At 41.5% G+C, this 23759-nt stretch overlaps 1 protein-coding gene across 2 annotated transcripts in view; it reads left to right on the forward strand.

Annotated features, from left to right (window-relative positions):
- The window catches only part of LOC106581932 (calcitonin gene-related peptide type 1 receptor), a 61097-nt gene that overhangs the window by 18382 nt on the left and 18956 nt on the right, over positions 1–23759 (forward strand). Inside the window, exons 2-3 of one of the 2 annotated variants that reach the window (XM_014164439.3) lie at positions 9887–9996; positions 11263–11416. In XM_014164439.3, coding sequence (XP_014019914.1) covers positions 9922–9996; positions 11263–11416 — 229 coding nt within the window. In that variant the 5' untranslated portion in view covers positions 9887–9921. The remainder of the gene's footprint in view (positions 1–9886; positions 9997–11262; positions 11417–23759) is intronic. The other variant, XM_014164440.3, reaches the window with a different exon arrangement.

A 23759-nucleotide genomic window follows, 5' to 3' on the forward strand; every position in this document is an offset into this window, starting at 1 on the left:
GGAGTTGATAAGCCAAGACTGCTCACTCGCTGGCTCCTTAGTTCGCTTGTTGTGGCAGGCGAGAACTCACAGCTGTTCTTCATATTTCCCAGGGATCTCTCTCGGCCTTCAGATGTAGAAGAAGTAATGTTGTTCTTGTTACAAAGGCCCCGTGACTAACCTCTTCCCTCCCTACTACTCTGATGTATGGCTTTTAGAAGACCACCCACTGTCTTCCCCCTCCACAGATGTGTCTAAACAACGCTAAAAGTTGTATTACCCAAATAGATCAATAACTGACCTGATACCTGCTTAGCTTAGCCGTGGGCTGCGTTCAGAAAGAGAAAACGTTCTGTTGTAGCTAAAAATGTAGTGGATGGAGAGGGCATGATTGGCTACTCCACGTGATAAAATAATCATATCTGTTTTGTTATGTTAAAATACAATTCTACCTGCAATGCTCATTTCACCCTATTGAATGAGTCATTTGTGGTATCTTGTCCTGTCCAAAAATCAGAGCTATATGATAAGCGGAGTTCTCTCTTCTTGATCTCTATGAACTGTAGGTCACTTAGGAGGTAATATATGTTTTAAGTGTTCCTCCATTTTTCTTATAGCGTGCGGCCCCAGACATAGGATATTGTGGCTATTTCCATCGTAAATAATAGCTGTAGTCCATAGCAACAAGATTCACGGGAGCATTATGTGTATTAGGACAGGAGAGGGTGGGATAGGGTGGTCCTCCAAAAACACTTTTACAGACACTTCTTCCTGTGAGTTGTGCTGGAAGAGTTTCATTCCAAAATGCTATGCTGTATATCCACTTTCAGAAATGTTGGTAAATTATATTTTATTGTTTAAAGTTATGAAAGAGATTGGTGTGTTTTTCACTATCTAATCACAGCAGGGTTTGTTCTATGACATACATGTATTTGTTTAAAATCTACACAGCAATTTGGCCAGTGTTACCTAGTGTCTATTGGTAATTCAGGTGTTACATTATCTCTGTAAGTGTTAGATTAACACTCATCTGTGTAAAAGAACCCCAGCATTGACATTCATCGGGGTGGCAGGTAGCCTAGTGGTTAGAGCGTTGGGCCAGTAACTGAAAGGCTGCTAGATCGAATCCCCGAGCTAACAACGTAAAAATCTGTCTTTCTGCCCCTGAACAATGCACTTGCAGTAATGAAAAAGGCAAATTTGGAGCATCATTACAGTTTAAAACATGCTTAACTGAATGAGTTGCAATAACAACTTAGTGTGGATAAAGTCGTTGCTCTTCAGCGGGGTTTGGGTGCCCAACAAGCCACCTTTACGAAACCTTGTTTAGATGGGTAAAATGTTATGCAAGCAAGTTTTGTGGTGAGCGAGCTAATTGCAAAGAAACTAAAGTCTCATTTGGAAGGAGAAAGTTAAATTGTTCCAAAGTGTCCGTTTGTCTCGAAGAACCGTCACGGAGCGGATAAGTGGCATGGCACAAGATATAGAAAAAACATTGAAGGACTCTGCAAGAAATTTAGATTTTTTTCTCTTTGTCATGTGATGATACGACTGACATCACAAATACGGCCCAATTTGCCATTTTTGTGCGTGGGATTACCGCTGAGTTTGGCACAAGGGAGGAATTGCTGTTTTTGGAAGCCATGAATGGCACGACCAGAGATGAGAACTAGTTTGAGAGACTTGTCTCGGCCATGAGCATATTTGAGCTACGGTTTGAAAAATTAAGTGGCCGTACTTCAGATGGAGCACCAGCCATAGTTGGCTTGAAAAAGGGGTTAACTGCATTACTGAAAAAAGAAATGAGTTGTCTCAGTCTTGATCCAAGTGATTTAACTGTATGCAACTGCATCATACTTCAAGAAAGTCTGTGTGCACGGTCCCTGAAGCCGAACAACGTAATGGCAACTGTAGTGTCGACCATCAATTTTATCAAAAGCAAAGGGCTGAGCAACTGCCAATTTCTGGAGCTATTGAGTGATCTTGAATCGGAGTATGGTGATCTGGTTTACCACTGTGAGGTGCCATGGTTGAGCAGTGACTGAAGGATGAAGTAAAACAATTCATGGAGATGAAGGGGAAACCTGTCGCGGAACTGAGTGATGACAAGTGGATGTGTGATTTGGCCTTCATGGTGGACATAATTAAGTATCTGTCTGATACTTGGCCAAACCAGCTTCTTAGATCAAACGTGAAATCGTTCGAAGCGAAATTAAAGCTGTGGCAAGTCCAACTAGAAAGGGGTAACACAGTGCATTTTCCTACTCTGCAAGGACAAGAGCCTGAAATTACGTCGGAATATGCCGGTAAGTGTGGAAAGCTCGCGAAGGCATTTTGTGAGCGGTTTAAGGATGTGAAAAGTAAACAACTGGAGTTGAACATATTTGCAGCCCCGTTTATCGTCGAACCAGCGGATGTGCCGGATGGCCTACAACACGAAGTCATTGAGCTGCATAACAATGACGGGTTCAAAGCCAGGTACAACAACCTCCCTCTCCTTGAGTTCTACAAAATGTACGTTAGCAATGAGCATTTTTCTGTTCTGAGGAGACATGCACTTAAATTTGCATCTGTGTTCGGGACGACCTACTGCTGTGAGCAGTTCTTTTCCAAACTGACTCTTGCAAAGACTTGATTCCGCTCAAGACTGACTGGAACCTGGGAAAACCTGGAAAACCAGCTGCGAGTTGCGTCATCTTCACAGCCAGCTGACATCAAACACCTCGTCAAAAATAAGCAGTTTCAGTCATCGCATTAGAGGTGAGATTCAACAAGTAATCATAAAAACAACAACAACATAATTGCCAATACTAATATTTATTGAAATTAGACTAGCACTTTTCTAAATACTCAAGGACACAAGAAACATCATACAAGTCATATATAAACTGAAAAACTACTGTCAGTGATTAAAGTCACATTAAAACATTAATAAAGCAGAAAATAGCCTAATATGGCTCCCAAATGAATTTATAAATATCTAAATGGTCCTTGATGGCAAAAAGGTTCCCCACCCCTGCTTTGTGAATAAAATTTCAAAAGTTGGATATCCCACTCTGGCTGAATTCCAATAGGATTTACACATCACTTTGCAAGCCATTATAGTGTGAGTTTCATGCCTGAAAACTAGGCCCCCAAAATAAGGCCTAATTAAATACTTGTTTTATTGTTATTTAATTTTAAAGATGACATATTAGTTTAAGATCACACTTGGTGAAGGACACAGGACTGAAAATTGACCAACGCAACAACCATGTCTCTTTCACTAACAAATACAGTCATGGGGGGTAACTCTTCCATACCATCGAAAGTCAAGGCACTGGGAAAAATACAAATAAGGCTTTACACTAAGCAGTGTGTTAATTTAACACTGAGAAGTGTGGACCCGTATAGATACTGGACCAGTGTTAAATTTAACACTCGAGCATTTACTGTTTATCACTTGATGGTTTAATTTCAGAGACACAAATAATCATGTTTTATTTGCAAAATGCTATATATCCACCTCACATTCAGAGAAATAAGTAGTACTGCTAGATTTTCCACAGTCAAATGTAACAAATAACTAGATTATTAATAAATACCTCTATTATTTATCAATATTTTTAAAATGTTTTAAAAAAATTACTTAATACAGTGTAATGAGATCTGTATGTAAAACATAGTCATTTAACATTTTAGTCATTTAGCAGATGCTCTAATCCAGAGCGATTTACAGTAAGTGCATTCATCTTAAAATAGCTAGGTGAGACACCCACATATCACAGTCAAATAATCAGGATTTGAACATTCTATTATGCGTAGCAATGGATACACTAAAATCTATTAATAAAAAATCTGAGAACAGTAATATTTTACAAACACATGAAGGTACCCATAACCAATCATTTCTGATAAAGAAAATAGACAAATGTGAAAAATTGGTGGACCTAGCCTGGTCCCGCTTCAAATTACATTCAACTCATAAATGCTTCATAAAGCCTCCGTAAGAGCTACATAAATGTGTTACAATGCATCTGTGACCATATGTCATGCTCTATAAAGGGTTCATAAATGTGGAGTAACTGTGTGACATAACCACCATTGTCAAATGTGACATAACCCACTATGTCAAATATGACATAAACCTGTTCTTTATAAAGGGTGGCATATGCACCGCTTAATAAAGGCTTTAGAAATCATATTAAATTGAGGCTTCACAAAGCATTTATAACCCTGTTATGCATCTTGGTAGAGCATTGCAACACCAGGATGGTGGGATAACACCAGTCACTTTGGATAAATTGTACACATTCCATTACTCTAAACCCTTTCTAAGATGGCCCAACCTCTTTCCCTCATGGGTGCCCAGCCAATATTGGACCTGACCTCAACTTGACCCAAAATGCTGTGCTGCAGGATGACATACTCTCAAGTGCAATCATGCACAGCCAAAAAAACGTTGGTAGGGCCCTTTAAAATCAGTATGTTTTGGGGGGGCCTAATTGTGTGCAAGAGTGTGCAAAGCTGTCATCAAGGCAAAGGGTGGCTACTCTTGATTTTTGGTTACTACATGATTCCATATTGTCTTATTTCATTATTTCTACAATGTAGAAAATAGTAAAAAAAAAAATAAGAAAAACCCTGAAATGAGTAGGTGTGTCCAAACTTTTGACTGATACTGTATGTGTTATGAATGACCAAAGATATCTGACTTTAAAGTAAGTACAGTGTCATGTGATATAAAGTATTTATGGATGTGTTATGAATGACCGAAGGTGTCTCAATTCAAAGAAAGTATTACAGGACGTGAATAAATTGGTTAAAAACTGTCTGCTGATTTATGAATGTTCTCATGATCCACATATTACTGTAGGGTGTGAGAGGTATTTAGATGGATTGATGGACCTGCAACGCGCGCGCGCGCGTGTGTGTGTGTGTGCGTGTGTGCGTGCGTGCGTGCGTGCGTGCGTGCGTGCGTGTGTGTGTGCGTGTGTGTGTGCGTGTGTGTGTGTGTGTGTGTGTGTGTGTGTGTGTGTGTGTGTGTGTCAGAGCTGAGATGATTTGGAGTAGTCCAACCTGAGACTACCGCACCATGTAATGTATACCCTTTCTGTTCTCATACTGGAGACCAGGGCTTGATTACAACCTGTTACAATGGTGCCAACATTTTGTGGCTGACCTTTCAGTGGTGGAGTGAGTGAATATGACTGGGCCCAGCATCCCATGGTATGGCTTGTTATGTCAAAGACCTGACTGGGCCCAGCACCCTGCGGTATGGCTAGTTATATTGTTGTGTCAAAGACCTGACTGGGCCCAGCACCCTGCGGTATGGCTAGTTATATTGTTGTGTCAAAGACCTGACTGGGCCCAGCACCCTGCGGTATGGCTAGTTATATTGTTGTGTCAAAGACCTGACTGGGCCCAGCACCCTGCGGTATGGCTAGTTATATTGTTGTGTCAAAGACCTGACTGGGCCCAGCCACTTTCAATTTCCTGATGTTGGGGACTTTCATCAAGGTAATTGGTGCCTGGTGTAATGTGACTAACATGACTTCTCTTTAGAGCAGGGGTGGGCATCACAGTTTTGCCTCAGTCCCAGCTAACACACCTCTCCAATAATCACCTAATCATGATCTTCAGGTTAGAATGCAATTTGATTAATCAGCTGTGTTTGCTAGGGATGGAGAAAAAGTGTGACACCAATCAGGCCCTCGAGGACTGGAGTTGCCCACCCTTACTTTAGAGCCTATGTCATCTTGTAGCACAACATGTCACCATTTATAAAGCACATGTTTATGTCATATTCAACATAGTGGGTTATGTCACATTTGACATTGGTGATTATGTCACACAGGTATGGCACATTTATGAACGCTTTAAAAAGCATGACATATGGTTGTAGATGCTTTGTAACACATGTATGTAATGCTTAGGAAGGCATTATGAAGACTTTCTGTAAGCCTTTATAAGCTGAAAGTCATTTAAAGTGGGACCAAAAGGGTCATCATTCTAAATTGGTGCCAAATGTATCCCTCTTGTCAATCTCAAACAGTCCTTTGAATGTCTTACAAAGGGATATATTGTTAGAATTGTTGGAGTCCGGGTTGGGAGGTTGGGGGGATGTGGGGGGAATGGGATGGGGAGTTGGGGGTGTAGGCCTACCTCTTTTTGTTTATTTTTCTTTACATACCAATTTTATTATTACAAAATCATGTTTGATTAATATGATAGTTTCTCTGTATGTATGTCTTACTTTAGTTTTTATTTTGAGTGGCGGCTAACGGGTACATGTTATATAAAATGAAAATATGAGTTGAAATTGATATTGTAAAACCCCCAACAATAAAAAAAATCATGGTCATTCATCTTGAAAACATACGACAACTGAATATTTATTTAGAATGTCCAACAATGATTTAATCCTCCAAATGGCTTTTGCAGATTATTGTCTTTGACATAAAGCTAAGCATTTCACTCTTGGTGTCTTAAGCTGGTTTGCTGATTAGATAACATGTTTCTGCAAACCTCTCAGTCTATACCCCAGCGGGCATTTTTGCCAAGTTTTACCCTCAGAGATGTGTATCATGAAGTAGCACTGCATATCTGAATCTAATCCAAGTAAACCATGGATGCATTCTGTAACCTCAGATTGAGTTCAGTGTGTCAAATCGGAGGGCCTGTTGTCCGGACCTCTGGCAGTCTCTATGGGGGTGCCACAGGGTTCAATTCCTGGGTCGACCATTTTCTCTGTATATATCAATGATGTTGCTCTTGCTGCTGGTGATTCTCTGATCCACCTCTACGCAGACGACGCCATTCTGTATACATCTGGCCCTTCTTTGGACACTGCTAACAAACCTCCAAACGAGTTCAACGCCATGCAACACTCCTTCCGTGGCCTCCAACTGCTTTTAAATGCTAGCAAAAATAAGTGCATGCTTCAACCAATTACTGCCTGCACCCTCCCACCCGACTAGCATCACTACTCTGGACGGTTTTGACTTAGAATATGTGGACAACGACAAATACCTAGGTGTCTGGTTAGACTGTAATCTCTCCTTCCAGACTCACATTAAGCATCTCCAATACAAAATTCAATCTAGAATCGGCTTCCTATTTCACAACAAAGCCTCCTTCACTCATGCTGCCAAACATTCCCTCGTAAAACTGACTATCCTACAGATCCTTAACTTCGGCGATGTCATTTACAAAATTGCCTCCAACACTCTACTCAGCAAACTGGATGTAGTCTATCACAGTGCCATCCATTTTGTCACCAAAGCCCCATATACTACCCACCACTGCGACCTGTATGCTCTCGTTGGCTGGCCCTCACTTCATGTTCATCGCCAAACCCACTGGCTCCAGGTCAACTTTTAGTCTTTGCTCGGTAAAGCCTCGCATTATCTCAGCTCACTGGTCACCATAGCAACACAACCCGTAGCACGTGCTCCAGCAGGTATATTTCACTGGTCATCCCCAAAGCCAACACTTCCTTTGGCCGCCTTTCCTTCCAGTTCTCTGCTGCCAATGACAAGAACGAATTACAAAAATCACTGAAGCTGGAGTCTTATATCTCCCTCTCTCACTTTCAGCATCACCTGTCAGAGCAGCTTACCAATCACTGTACCGGTACACAGCCAATCTGTAGATAGCACACCCAACTACCTCATCCCCATATTATTACTTACCCTCTTGCTCTTTTGCACCCCAGAATCTCTACTTGCACATCATCATCTGCACATCTATCATTTCAGTGTTAATTCTGAATTGTAATTATTTTGCCTCTATGGCCTATTTATTGCCTTACCTCCCTACTCTTCTACATTTGCACACCCTGTACATAGATTTTTGTATTGTGTTATTGACTGTACGTTTGTTTATGTTTAACTCTGTGTTGTTGTTTTTGTCACACTGCTTTGCTTTATCTTGGCCAGGTCGCAGTTGTAAATGGGACCTTGTTCTCAACTGGCCTACCTGGTTAAATAAAGGTGAAATAAAATCAATAAATTAAACATCTGTAATGTATGTTTTATATTATCATTGGACAGATCCATCCTTGGCTCTAGTCTCAGTTTGTAAAAGGTTGGAGTCAGCCCTTCCAATACAGCTGGGGGATTTGGCACAGAGGACCATTAGTGTGTGACAGTGCAGCTGATAGTTTCCTGTCTGTTTCCAATTTGCACTTAGGCATATTTTTTTACAATCCCAGTTCCAGCATTTCCCTGGTGTAATGGCGTTTTAATTCCTAGCAGACTTGGGAGGTGGGCATCCATTCCCCTGGCTTGGATTTAGGTTCTCTAGAATAGTAGATAGCGCAGCTCAGGATAAAGTGAAGTTTCCCATGACCATGTTTGTTAGGCTTTGAATCGGAAGTAGGCCTTGATATATTTTTGTTGTGAATTCTTTATAAAAATGATTTTCTTTCTGTGCACACCGAGTCTATTGAGCATCGTATTGTGAACAAAGACATTGAATTGTTTGCTGGATGTTCTTGAATACAAACAGCAGTTCTTGAATACAAACAGCAATTTTCTCTCAGTTATATTTCCTATTATACTGGGTCAATTGCATTACAGTTTAGTAAAATTAGCCATGCAACTTGAAGTAGAAAAATGTCCTACTCCTATAGGCCATTAATGGTATTTCTGCTCATTTAACCCTACCACTCAAGTATAGCACATCTCCCTTCCCATAGCACTTGAGGCTAAACAGACATATTTAGCTAACATATTGTGATATAACAGTTGTATACACAATGGTCACTCTTCCCTACTGTTTCACTAGAAAAGTCTGTTTCCGGCTAACAGCTAGCAACATTACTGCAAGGTTCAGCCAATGCATCATACAGAACTCTGACTCTGCAAACATATCTGTACATCTATGTCTTGTTAATCGGATGGATTATTAGTGCTAGATGGGCTCCCCTCGGGTCTATGCATTAGACTCTGAATCCAGCGCAGACGTTTGCACAGACATTTCTTCCTGGCACCCACACTTGGTTAAGATTGAAATTCCCTCATCTTTTGTTTGACCCGAGGGGCATGTGAACGTTTGAATTTTGTCTCTTAAACTATGCACCAGCCATGCTGCAACCTCAAAGCATTACCATGCAACTTTTAATATAGTCTTTTGTGGCCCTGACAAGGCCCAATTCTACAACACTTACATTAAGTGTGCAGTACGTAGGATGTCCGGTCCAAACAACGTGTCAGGGCGACGCGCCTAGATGCTGATTGATATAGCATCCAAGACGCTGTGTTCTGATCCACCTGACAAAGCATCGTGTCTGCATTGTGTCTGCATTGGGAATTGCGTTGGGAATTGCATTGGGAATTTCAAAATGTAATTAATATGCAAATGATCTATGTGAATTTCAAAATACAAATAGAGTAACATAAAGACTTTTCTCAAAGATTGTTTGGAGTAGTAAATGCATTTTACTGTTTATATATTTACAATATACAAAAACATCAGGACTACATCAAGAGGAGCAAATGGCAGTTGTACAAGAAATACGCCTCCGAGTCTGTAACGTCTGAACATATTACAGATCAGGTGTTTCTTCACTCTCCCCAGTCTCCTCTGGTCATCCTCCGGGATTGTGTTGACCTCGCTACTATCCACACTGGCCAATTTGAACTGAACTGGAGTGCAGGTGCATGCTCTGTTGCCATAAATACTGGTGATGGCACAGCACAGCCCACAGCTGCACTAAGGAGCCGATGTGATGTCCGTGGTTGGAAATAATCTCATGAAGGTGCTCATTCGATTGCATTGGATTTAGGTAGAGAGCAGCAAATGGGTGTGCATCTTCATATGGGAGGGAATGAGTGATGAAAGAGGGATGGAGATGGAGGGATGATGTTGATTGCTGTAGTGAGAAAATGTGGATCTGTATTTGAATGGGCTTTTTTCCTCTTAGCAGCTCGATAGCCATTAAAGAGTGGATCGTCTGACATGCCGAAAAAGAAGATGGACGGTTTCGGCTGGTGTTGGATGGTCATCTGTCTCCTGCTGTGCACTCCCACTGATGTAAGAATTGACTCTCTTTACTCTCTCTTTTTCTTTCTCTCTGTGTCTGTCTGTGTTTCTGTCGCTTTCTCTGTCCCTCACACACACACACACACACACATACGCACGCACACACATATGTGCAGGGCCATATAAGCACAGAGAAATGCTCTTTTCATGTCTACTGTCTCATTAGTGGGTTCATATCGTATAAGATAAATAAAGGTGAAAAAAAGATATATAAAAAAAATAAGATACTGTGTATGTTTACATTTCTAAAAGGCATGCTCAGTAATAGAACGCCACCGTTTGTTGGGAACATCAATTGGTGTTTGTATCTTTTTTTAAATCTAGTGAATTCTCTATGCAGAAAATCTCTAACTTTGGTGAACATTTATATTGATGAATATTCAATAAAGTGCATGTGAGATTGGCAAGGGGTCAATATGATGGCATATAGGTCCAGACACTGGTAGGTAAACATGCATTAACTTGTTCATTGAATCTTGTCACTATTGTCCCCATCAATTTATCCCTCTCTGGGGGACTGATCTGTTCAAAAAAAGAGCAGGACAAACTTAAAATCATTGAATACAAAGCAGTGTATCCTGCTTTTGCGTCCAGTGATCACCTAATGATTCAGCAATAGGATTTTGTTGATCTGCCCACCCAGTACACCCACAATTTTGTTATTTTGGCATGACATTTTGTTAAGACTTGCAATTTAACATTGCCCCATAGTATTTGGGTTCACATTGGGTGGTTTGACATGTCTTTGTACACCATTGACTTTGTTTAATTTTCCATGGAGCTCATATGGATTTAAAGGGAGTCGCTCTGCTCTACATTACTGCCTCTTCCTGTGTCCTAAATGAGGATATGGTGACTGAGCGTTTTAATCGGTCCCCCGTGGAGTTCAAATATAGAACTCAGACACAACCCTGGGTGTAGACACATTTTAAAAATATACTGTTGTTTAGCTATTTGCTTACAGCCAAATGAGTCAATAAACTAATGATGGAGATGACAATCTATATACAATCCAGTTAATTTAGCTTAAGATGACTTCTATCAAATATGAATGAGGCCTTTTTTATTTTGTGATTAGCAAAAATGTTAAATGAATGTTTATTAATTTCACTTAAGCTTTGCATTTATATGATTCATATTATTTTCTGCTATTAACTTGATACTGTTCCCTTGGATATTCTATATTTATTCTGTCATGTGATGCCATGTGATGTTATGTGTTATGTTATGTAATGCACTGGGTTCTCTTACTTGTAGATCTTTGTTGTGGCTAGCCCAGAGGTGAACGAGACCCAGGAGCACGTAGTGGTGAATGTCTACCATGACACAGACGTCACCAGGAAAAAGATTGTGACCGCCCAGTTTGAGTGCTACCAGAAAATCATGAAGGATAACGACCACAACAAAATAGGTAAAATGATCAAAAATGCATTACCTGTGTTCAGGCACCACTGTCATTGGCATAGTGGGTCATGGTAAATTATTATTTGTGTGAGGGAAAGTGAGCGTCTGAATCCCAAATAGGGAAAAGTTGTCTTGTAGCAAAATTAGGTTGCTACATTGACATACTTATTTTTTCTTTACTGTAGAAAATCTGAAGATTGTACCACTCATTGTGAATGGCAACATCCTCAGCCGATTAGGTAGGATAACTTGATTATCGAGTGCTTGTGCTCATGTATGAGTTTGAATCCTAAGTGGGTTTGATTAATGTTACACAAGCACTCGAGCTGAGCAACTGATGTCCAACGAGGAGGTATTTGATAGGTAGAAAAAAAGTAGTCGATTGCTGACAAGCTTTGATAATCCCACCAGTCCTATTTGTATCCAGAGAATTAACGTTAGCCAATCGGCAGGTGAGGAGAGAAAAGGTGCTGAGGGACTAAGAGGAATGCCAATATATCAGTGCTGCAGTAATTTGGTGTCATTTACACAAGGGGCTTTAGTGAGCCTCTTATTTGGATGCTAATCCGCTAGCGTAGTGTCTGATTAGCTTTAGGCTTGAGCGATACACCATTTATACCGTATACCGGGGTATTTAAAGATACCGACTGTATGATTTTCAATACATTTTAATTTTATTTAACCTTTATTTAACTAGGCAAGTCAGTTAAGAACAAATTCTTATTTACAATGACGGCCTACCAAAAGGCAAAAAGCCTCATGCGTGGGTATAAAAAATATAAAAAAATAAATACAAATATAGGAAAAAACACACATCACGACAAGAGAAACACCACAACACTACATAAAGAGAGACATAAGACAACAACATAGCATGGCAGCAACACAAGAAAACACAGCATGGTAGCAACACAACATGACAACAACGTGGTAGAAACACAACATGGCAGCAGCACAACATGGTAGCAGCACAAAACATGGTACAAACATTGTTGGGCACAGACAACAGCACAAAGGGCAAGAAGGTAGAGACAACAATACATCACGCGAAGCAGACACAAATGTCAGTAAGAGTGTCCATGATTGAGTATTTGAATGAAGAGATCGAGATAAAACTGTCCAGTTTGAGTGTTTTTTGCAGCTCGTTCCAGTCGCTAGCTGCAGCAAACTGAAAAGAGGAGCGACCCAGGGATGTGTGTGCTTTGGGGACCTTTAACAGAATGTGACTGGCAGAACGGGTGTTGTATGTGGAGGATGAGGGCTGCAGTAGGTATCTCAGATAGAGGGGACTGAGGCCTAAGAGGGTTTTATGAATAAGCATCAACCAGTGGGTCTTGCGACGGGTATACAGAGAGGACCAGTTTACAGAGGAGTATAGAGTTCAGGGATGTGTCTTATAAGGAGCATTGGTGGCACATCTGATGGCCGAATGGTAAAAAACATCTAGCCGCTCGAGATCACCCTTACCTGCCGATCTACATTTAAAAAAAAACAAATATTATTTTTATTTCACTTTTATTTAACCAGGTAGGCTAGTTGAGAACAAGTTCTCATTTACAACTGCAACCTGGCCAAGATAAAGCAAAGCAGTGCGACACAAACAACAACACAGAGTTACACATGGAATAAACAAACATACAGTCAATAACACAATAGGTAAAAAAAAAAGTCTATATACAGTGTGCAAATGAGGTAAGATAAGGGAGGTAAGGCAATAAATAGGCCATAGTGGTGAAATAATTAGAATTTAGTAATTAAACACTGGAGTGATAGATGTGCAGAAGATGAATGTGCAAGTAGAGATACTGGGTTGCAAAGGAGCCACAATAAATAACACTATGGGGATGAGGTAGTTGGATAGGCTATTTACAGATGGGCTATGTACAGGTGCAGTGATCTGTGAGCTGCACTGACAGCTGGTGCTTAAAGTTAGTGAGGGAGATATGAGTCTCCAGCTTCAGTGATTTTTGCAATTCGTTCCAGTCATTGGCAGCAGAGAACTGGAAGGAAAGGTGGCCAAAGGAGGAATTGGCTTTGGGGGTGATCAGTGAAATATACCTGCTGGAGCATCCAATTTGCTGAGTAGAGTGTTGGAGGCAATTTTGTAAATGACGTCGCCGAAGTCAAGGATCGGTAGGATAGTCAGTTTTACGAGGGTATGTTTGGCAGCATGAGTGAAGGATGCTTTGTTGCGATTCTAGATTTAATTTTGGATTGGAGATGCTTAATGTGAGTCTGGAAGGACAGTTTACAGTCTAACCAGACACCTAGGTATTTATAGATGTCCACAAATTCTAAGTCAGAACCGTCCAGAATAGCTGGACGAGCGGGCAGGTGCTGGTAGCGATCGGTTGAAGAGCATGCATTTCGTTTTACTTGCATTTAAGAGCAGTTGGAGGCCACGGATGGAGAGTTGTATGGCATTGAAGCTTGTCTGGAGGTTAGTTAACACAGTGTCCAACGAAGGGCCAGAAGTATACAGAATGATATCGTCTGCGTAGAGGTGGATCAGAGAATCACCAGCAGCAAGAGCGACATCATTGATGTATACAGAGAAGAGAGTCGGCCCGAGAATTGAATCCTGTGGCACACCCATAGAGACTGCCAGAGGTCCGGACAACAGGCCCTCCGATTTGACACACTGAACTCTATCAGAGAAGTAGTTGGTAAACCAGGCGAGGCAATCATTTGAGAAACCAAGGCTGTCAAGTCTGCCAATAAGAATGTGGTGATTGACAGAGTCGAAAGCCTTGGCCAGGTCGATGAATACGGCTGCAGAGTAATGTCTCTTATTGATGGTGGTTATGATGTCGTTTAGGACCTTGAGCGTGGCTGAGGTGTACCCATGACCAGCTCGGAAACCAGATTGCATAGCGGAGAAGGTACAGTGGGATTCAAAATAGTCGGTGATCTGTTTGTTAACTTGGCTTTCGAAGACCTTAGAAAGGCAAGGTAGGATAGAGATAGGTCTGTAGCAGTTTGGGTCTAGAGTGTCTCCCCCTTTGAAGAGGGGGATGACCGCGGCAGCTTTCCAATCTTTGGGGATCTCAGACGATACGAAAGAGGGGTTGAACAGGCTAGTAATAGGAGTTGCAACAATTTCGGATGATAATTTTAGAAAGAGAGGGTCCAGATTGTCTAGCCCTGCTGATTTGTAGGATCCAGATTTGGCCGCCCTTTCAGAACATCAGCTATCTGGATTTGGGTGAAAGAGAAATGGGGGAGGCTTGGGCAAGTTGCTGTGGGGGGTGCAGGGCTGTTGACCAGGGTAGGGGTGGCCAGGTGGAAAGCATGGCCAGCCGTAGATAAATGCTTATTGAAATTGTCAATTATCGTGGCTTTATCGGTGGTGACAGTGTTTCCAAGCCTCAGTGCAGTGGGCAGCTGGGAGGAAGTGCTCTTATTCTCCATTGACTTTACAGTGTCCCAGAACTTTTTGTAGTTTACGTCTCCATAGTCTAGCATGGGTAGGATGGTCATCTGAATCAGGGTTAGTTTGGCAGCAGGGGTGAAAGAGGAGCGATTACAATAGAGGAAACTAAGTCTAGATTTAACCTTAGCCTGCAGCTTTGATATGTGCTGAGAGAAGGACAGTGTACCCTCTGGCCATACTCCCAAGTACTTGTATGAGGTGTTTACCTCAAGCTCTAAACCCTCAGAGGTAGTAATCACACCAGTGGGGAGAGGGGCATTCTTCTTACCAAACCACATGACCTTTGTTTTGGAGGTGTTCAGAACAAGGTTAAGGGCAGAGAAAACTTGTTGGACACTAAGCAAGCTTTGTTGTAGAGTGTTTAACACAACATCCGGGGAGGGGTCAGTTGAGTATATTATATCTTTCTCAGGGCTCCAGCTATGCATCTGGTTTGCTAACTTGCTAGCTAAGTGGCTAGATGTCAAGATTAACAGCAGAGACATTCAAGCTCCTCCTGATCAAGGTCCCTTGTGCAGTGGTGTAAAGTACTTAAGTAAAAATAATTTGAAGTACTATTTAAGTAGTGTTTTGGGGTATCTGTACTTTACTTTACTAAAAAAAAATGTTTTACAACTTTTACTTCTACTTCACTACATTCCTAAAGAAAATAATCTAAATTTTACTCCATACATTTTCCCTGACACCTGAAAGTACTCGTTACATTTTGAATACTGAGTAGGACAGGAAAATGTTTCAATTCACACACGTATCAAGAGAATACGTGGTCATCCCTACTGCCTCTGATCTGGCGGACTCACTAAACACAAATGCATAATTTGTAGATTATGTCTGAGTGTTGGAGTGTGCCCCTGGATATCCTTAAATTTGAAAAACATTAAAATGGTGCCGTCAGCTTTGCTTAATACAAGGAATTTGAAGTGATTTATACTTTCTTTTACTTTTGATACTGAAGTAAATGTTGGCAATTACATCTACTTTTGATACTTAAGTATATTTAGAACCAAATATTTTTTTACTTTTACTGAAGTAGTATTTTACATGGGTGAATTTAACTTTTACTTGAGTAACTTTCTATTAAGGTATCAATACTTTTACACAAGTATCACAATTGTGTACTTTTTCCACTACTGCCCTGGGGCCGAAATTATATATATTTTTAAAATAGTTTGCCTTGTGTGCACTTCCGGTAATACCGTATACCCCGGTATAGTACAGAAATGGTATGACGGTATGAACATCTGGATACTGCCCAATCCTAATTAGCATTCAGTTACACCAGCAATCAGCTAGGGGATGTTTGCTTGGAGTCTTGGCAAATTAGCAATCCTATCACACTTATAATCAGTATTTCATTTTAGGGTAACCCTACAGGTGTAATACCAAAACTTTTTAAAGACTCTAAACATACTTAACTGACTATTTCAACCAAAACATTTGGAGATATTTGGGGAAGTATATTTGCCACTTTTCTTTTTTCAATAATGCTTTTAACTTTAGTGTTATATGTATTTATTAAAGTGTTTGTGTGGGTGGCTGCTACAGTAGGGAGGTATGACAAATTTCCTTCAGTAGAAGGCCCAATCTTTGACAGGGAAATGTTTTCTAAAATAAGTCTCCCCATCAAGAGCAACGTCTAGCTCTTCCATTATTTCAAGCGTTATTGTCACCACATGCCAGGGGATTGTGAATTTCAATCCGAAGCTTTAAAACCCACATCCCACCCTGTTGTCAAAAACAAAGTCTGAAACTCCTGACTATTAGATAAAAGTGAAGAAAAGTAAATAGTGAGACAAGCAGGGATAAAAAAAAATCAAATTCAAACCCAAGAAAGGGCATTTGTCACGTCTTGACCATAGAAAGCTGTTATTTTCTATGGTAGAGTAGGTCAGGGCGTGACAGGGGGGTTTTCTAGTTTAGTTTTTCTATGTTGTGATGTTCTAGTTTTGTGTTTGTTTGGGATGATCTCCAATTAGAGGCAGCTGGTCATCGTTGTCTCTAATTGGAGATCATACTTAAGTAGGTGTTTTTCCCAAAGAGATTGATTTTGAGTTAGTGTATGTTTCACCTCTGCGTCACGGTTTGTTGTTTTTGTTATTTAGTTATGTGTATGTATTGCTTAGTTTCACAGTGAAAATAAAATGTGGAACGACACACACGCTGCACTTTGGTCCGCTCCTTCCTACGACAACCGTGACAGCATTTGTATTCCTTTCTGAATCAATGTTGTTTCCTAAGATTGATTTTAGTCAACTAGACTTTTTGGTGGATGGGAGACAGAATCAGGAAGCAATTCTATATTTAGAAATCAGTCTGATGTGAGATGTTTCATTATCTGGGTTTTCCACAGTAATATCTCATTGCCACCATACAATTAGGGGCTTAGTCAGGCTTAGTCAGAATCAAAAGTTGTTCATTCATTAGTTTTGTACATAACAAACTGATAAGTAGACAAAAAACAAAGACATTAGCAACAAGATATTTCAGAAGGTGTCTCCAATAACTTCTGTATGTAATGTCAACAAACAACATACAGTGCCTTGAGAAAGTTTTCATATACTCGTATACAGCCTGAATTCAAAATGTATTAAATATATTTGTTGTGTCGCCCATCTACACACAATAGCCCATAATGAAAAAGTGAAAATGTATTTTTTTTCAAATGTTTGCAAATGTATTGAAAATGAAATACAGAAATATCTCAAATATTCACACCACTGAGTCAATACTTTGTAGCAGTCCTTTGGCAGTGATTACAGCTGTGAGTCTCTAAGAGCTTCCCACACCTGGATTGTGCAACATTTGCCCATTATTCTTTTCAAAATTCTTCAAGCTCTGTCAAATTGGTTGTTGATCATTGCTTGACAACCATTTTGAAGTTTTTTTTTCAAGCAGATTTAAGTCAAAACTGTAAATTTGGCATTGTGTTTTTGCTGAAAGGTGAATTAATCTCACAGTCTCTGGTGGAAAGTAGACTGAACCAGGTTTTCCTCTAGGATTTTCCCTGTGCTTATCTCCATTCCATGTATTTTTTATCATGAAAATCTCCCCAGTCCTTAATGATTACAAGCATACCCATAACATGAGGCAGCCAACACTAATCTTGAAAATATGGAGAGTGGTACTCAGTAATGTGTTGTATTGGATTTGCCCAAAAAATAACACAATTAGGTTATTATTGTGGAGTAACTACAATATTGTTGATCCATCATCAGTTTGCTCCTGTAACAGTCATTAAACTGTAATTGTTTTAAAGTCACCATTGGGTGGTTTCCTTCCTCTCCGGGAACTGAGTTTGAAAGGATGCCTGTATCTTTGTAGTGACTGGGAGTATTGATACACCATCCAAAGTGTAATTAATAACTTCACCATGCTCAAAGGGGATTTACTGTATATTTTTTATTTTTACCCATCCAATAGGTTCCCTTCTTTACGATGCGTTGGAAAATCTCCCTGGTGTTTGTGGTTAAATCTATGTTTGAAATTCACTGAGAGACTGAGAGACCTTAAAATCAAATCAAATTGTATTAGTCACATGCGCCGAATACAACAGGTGAAACAGTGAAATACTTACTTACGAGCCCCTAACCAACAATGCAGTTTAAAAAAAATACGGTTAACAATAAGAAATAAAAGTAACAAGTAATTAAAGAGCAGCAGTAAAATAACAACAGCGAGACTATATACTGTAACAGGGGGGTACCGGTTCAGAGTCAATGTGCGGAGAGGTTAGTTGAGGTAATATGTACATGTAGGTAGAGTAATTAAAGTGAATATGGTAACAACAGAGAGTAGCAGCAGTGTAAAACAAGGGGGGGGGGCAATACAAATAGTCTGGGTAGCCATTTGATTAGATGTTCAGGAGTCTTCTGGCTTGGGGGTGGAAGCTGCTTAGAAGCCTCTTGGACCTAGACTTGGCGCTCCGTTATCGCTTGTCATGCGGTTGCAGAGAGAACAGTCTATGACTAGGGTGGCTGGAGTATTTGACAATTTGTAGGGCCTTCCTCTGACACCGCCTGGTATAGAGGTCCTGGATGGCAGGAAGCTTGGCCCCAGTGATGTAGTGGGCCGTTTGCACTACCCTCTGTAGCGCCTTGCGGTCGGAGGCCGAGCAATTTCCATACCAGGCAGTGATGCAACCAGTCAGGATGCTCTCGATGGTGCAGCTGTAGAACCTTTTGAGGAACCATGCCAAATCTTTTCAGTCTCCTGAGGGGGAATAGGTTTTGTCGTGCCCGTTGAGGGAGAGGTTGTTGTCCTGGCACCACACGGCCAGGTCTCTGACCACCTCCTCGTCGTTGTCTGTGATCACTGTTGTGTCATCAGCAAACTTGATGATGGTGTTGTAGTCGTGCCTGGCCGTGCAGTCATGAGTGAACATGGAGTACAGGAGGAGACTGAGCACGCACCCCTGAGGGGCCCCTGTGTTGAGGATCAGCATGGCGGATGTGTTGTTACCTTTCCTTACCACCTGGGGGCGGCCTGTCAGGAAGTCCAGGATCCAGTTGCAGAGGGAGGTGTTTAGTCTCAGGGTCCTTAGCTTATTGATGAGCTTTGAGGACACTGTTGTGTTGAACGCTGAGCTATAGTCAATGAATAGCATTCTCACATAGGTGTTCCTTTTGTCCAGGTGGGAAAGGGCTGTGTGGAATGCAATAAAGGTTGCATCATCTGTGGATCTGTTGGGGCGGTTTGCAAATTGGAAATTGGAGTGGGTCTAGGGTTTCTGGGATAATGGTGTTGATGTGAGCCATGAGCAGCCTTCCAAAGCACTTCATGGCTACAGACGTGAGTGCTATGGGTCGGTAGTCATTTAAGTAGTTCTTAGGCACAAGCACTATGGTGGTCTGCTAAAAACATGTTGGGATTACAAACTCGGACAGGGAAAGGTTGAAAATGTCAGTGAAAACACTTGCCAGTTGGTCAGCGCATGCTCGCAGTACACGTCCTGGTAATCCGTCTGGCCCCGCGGCCTTGTGAATGTTGTGAATGTTGACTTGTGTCACTGGGCTGCTCTCGGCTGTGCTTCACTTTGTAGTCTGTAATGGTTTGCAAGCCCTGCCACATCCGACGAGCGTCAGAGCCAGTGAGTACGATTCGATCTTAGTCCTGTATTGACGCTTTGCCTGTTTGGTGGTTCGTCTGTGGGCATAGCGCGATTTCTTATAAGCTTCCGGGTTAGAGTCCCGCTCTAATACATAGTCCGCCGCCACTTGTCTTACCAGACGCCACTGTTCTATCCTGCCTGTACAGCATATAACCAGCCAGCAACATGTTGATAGTGTCGTCGTTCAGCCACGACTCTGTGAAGATATCACAGTTTTGAATGTCCCGTTGGTAGTTTAATCTTGCGCATAGGTCATCTATTTTATTCTCCAAAGATTTCACGTTTGCTAGCAGAATGGAAAGAAGTGGAGGTTTATTCGATTGCCTACGAATTCTCAGAAGGCAGCCCGCCCTCTGGCCCCTTTTTCTCCTCATCCTCTTCAAGCAAATCACGGGGATCTGGGCCTGTTCCCGAGAAAGCAGTATATCATTTGCGTTGGGCTTGTCAGACTCGCAGTCCTGATGTCCAGAAGTTCTTTTCGGTCATAAGAGACGGTAACGGCAACATTATGTACAAAATAAATCAAAAATAAGTTACAAACAATGCAAATAAACGAACAAAAAACATAATCGGTTGCGGACACGTAAAACGTCAGCCTTTTTCTCCGGCGCCATTGTTGACCTTACAGATAATTGTATGTGTGGGATATAGAGATGAGGCAGTCATGAAAAAAATCATGTTAAATACTATTATTGCACACAGATTCAGTCCATGCAACTTATTATCAAATTTTCAAATCAAATGTATTTTTTATATAGCCCTTCGTACATCAGCTGATATCTCAAAGTGCTGTACAGAAACCCAGCCTAAAACCCCAAACAGCAAGCAAAGCATGTGAAAGAAGCACGGTGGCTAGGAAAAACTCCCTAGGAAAAACTCCCTAGAAAGGCCAAAAACCTAGGAAGAAACCTAGAGAGGAACCAGGCTATGAGGGGTGGCCAGTCCTCTTCTGGCTGTGCAGGGTGGATATTATAACAGAACATGATCAAGATGTTAAAATGTTAAAATGTTCATAAATGACCAGCATGGTCAAATAATAATAATCATAGTAGTTGTCGAGGGTGCAACAAGCACGTCCGGTGAACAGGTCAGGGTTCCATAGCCGCAGGCAGAACAGTTGAAACTGGAGCAGCAGCACGGCCAGGTGGACTGGGAACAGCAAGGAGTCATCATACCAGGTAGTCCTGAGGAATGGTCCTAGGGCTCAGGTCCTCCGAGAGAAAGACAGAAAGAGAGAAAGAGAGAATTAGAGAGAGCATATTTAAATTCACACAGGACACCGGATAAGACAAGAGAAATACTCCAGATGTAACAGACTGACCCTAGCCCCCCGACACATAAACTACTGCAGCATAAATACTGGAGGCTGAGACAGGAGGGATCAGAAGACACTGTGGCCCCATCCGATGATACCCCCGGACAGGGCCAAACAGGCAGGATATAACCCCACCCACTTTGCCAAAGCACAGCCCCTACACCACTAGAGGGATGTCTCCAACCACCAACTTACCGTCCTAAGACAAGGCCGAGTATAGCCCACAACTATCTCCGCCATGGCACAACCCAAGGGGGGGCGCCAACCCAGACAGTAAGACCACGTCAGTGACTCAACCCACTCAAGTGACGCACCCCTCCCATGGACGGCATGGAAGAACACCAGTAAGCCAGTGACTCAGCCCCTGTAAAAGGGTTAGAGGCAGAGAATTCCAGTGGAAAGAGGGGAACCAGCAAGGCAGAGACAGCAAGGGCGGTTCGTTGCTCCAGCCTTTCCGTTCACCTTCACACTCCTGGGCCAGACTATTCTTAATCATAGGACCTACTGAAGAGATAAGTCTTCAGTAAAGACTTAAAGGTTGAGACTGAGTCTGCGTCTCTCACATTGGTAGGCAGACCATTCCATAAAAATGGAGCTCTATAGGAGAAAGCCCTACCTCCAGCCGTTTGCTTAGAAATTCTAGGGACAATTAGGAGGCCTGCGTCTTGTGACCGTAGCGTACGTGTAGGTATGTACGGCAGGACCAAATCGGAAGGATAGGTAGGAGCAAGCCCATGTAATGCTTTGTAGGTTAGCAGTAAAACCTTGAAATCAGCCCTTGCCTTAACAGGAAGCCAGTGTAGGGAGGCTAGCACTGGAGTAATATGATCAAATTTTTTGGTTCTAGTCAGGATTCTAGCAGCGGTATTTAGCACTAACTGAAGTTTATTTAGTGCTTTATCTGGGTAGCCGGAAAGTAGAGCATTGCAGTAGTCCAGCCTAGAAGTAACAAAAGCATGGATTAATTTTTCTGCGTCATTTTTGGACAGAAAGTTTCTGATTTTTGCAATGTTACGTAGATGGAAAAAAGCTGTCCTTGAAACAGTCTTGATATGTTCTTCAAAAGAGAGATCAGGGTCCAGAGTAACGCCGAGGTCCTTCACAGTTTTATTTGAGACGACTGTACAACCATCCAGATTAACTGTCAGATTCAACAGAAGATCTCTTTGTTTCTTGGGACCTAGAACAAGCATCTCTGTTTTGTCCGAGTTTAAAAGTAGAAAGTTTGCAGCCATCCACTTCTTTATGTCTGAAACACAGGCTTCTAGCGAGGGCAATTTTGGGGCTTCACCATGTTTCATTGAAATGTACAGCTGTGTGTCGTCCGCATAGCAGTGAAATTTAACATTATGTTTTCGAATGACATCCCCAAGAGGTAAAATATATAGTGAAAACAATAGTGGTGCTAAAACGGAACCTTGAGGAACACCGAAATTTACAGTTGATTTGTCAGAGGACAAACCATTCACAGAGACAAACTGATATCTTTCCGACAGATAAGATCTAAACCAGGCCAGAACTTGTCCATGTAGACCAATTTGGGTTTCCAATCTCTCCAAAAGAATGTGGTGATCGATGGTATCAAAAGCGGCACTAAGATCTAGGAGCACGAGGACAGATGCAGAGCCTCGGTCTGACGTCATTAAAAGGTCATTTACCACCTTCACAAGTGCAGTCTCAGTGCTATGATGGGGTCTAAAACCAGACTGAAGCGTTTCGTATACATTGTTTGTCTTCAGGAAGGCAGTGAGTTGCTGTGCAACAGCTTTTTCTAAAAATTTTGAGAGGAATGGAAGATTCGATATAGGCCGATAGTTTTTTATAATTTCTGGATCAAGATTCGGCTTTTTCAAGAGAGGCTTTATTACTGCCACTTTTAGTGAGCTTGGTACACATCCGGTGGATAGAGAGCCGTTTATTATGTTCAACATAGGAGGGCCAAGCACAGGAAGCAGCTCTTTCAGTAGTTTAGTTGGAATAGGGTCCAGTATGCAGCTTGAGGGTTTGGAGGCCATGATTATTTTCATCATTGTGTCAAGAGATATAGTACTAAAACACTTTAGTATCTCCCTTGATCCTAGGTCCTGGCAGAGTTGTGTAGACTCAGGACAATGGAGCTTTGGAGGAATACCCAGATTTAAAGAGGAGTCTGTAATTTGCTTTCTAATGATCATGATATTTTCCTCAAAGAAGTTCATAAATTTATTACTGCTGAAGTGAAAGCCATCCTCCATTTGCGAAGGCTGCTTTTTAGTTAGCTTTGCGACAGTATCAAAAATAAATTTCGGATTGTTCTTATTTTCCTCAATTAAGTTGGAAAAATAGGATGATCGAGCAGCAGTGAGGGCTCTTCGATACTGCACGGTACTGTCTTTCCAAGCTAGTCGGAAGACTTCCAGTTTGGTGTGGCGCCATTTCCGTTCCAATTTTCTGGAAGCTTGCTTCAGAGCTCGTGTATTTTCTGTATACCAGGGAGCTAGTTTCTTATGACAGAT

Source organism: Salmo salar, chromosome 21, assembly GCF_965601325.2.
Source record: "Salmo salar chromosome 21, fSalSal1, whole genome shotgun sequence".
In the NCBI taxonomy this organism is placed as follows: Eukaryota; Metazoa; Chordata; class Actinopteri; order Salmoniformes; family Salmonidae; genus Salmo; species Salmo salar.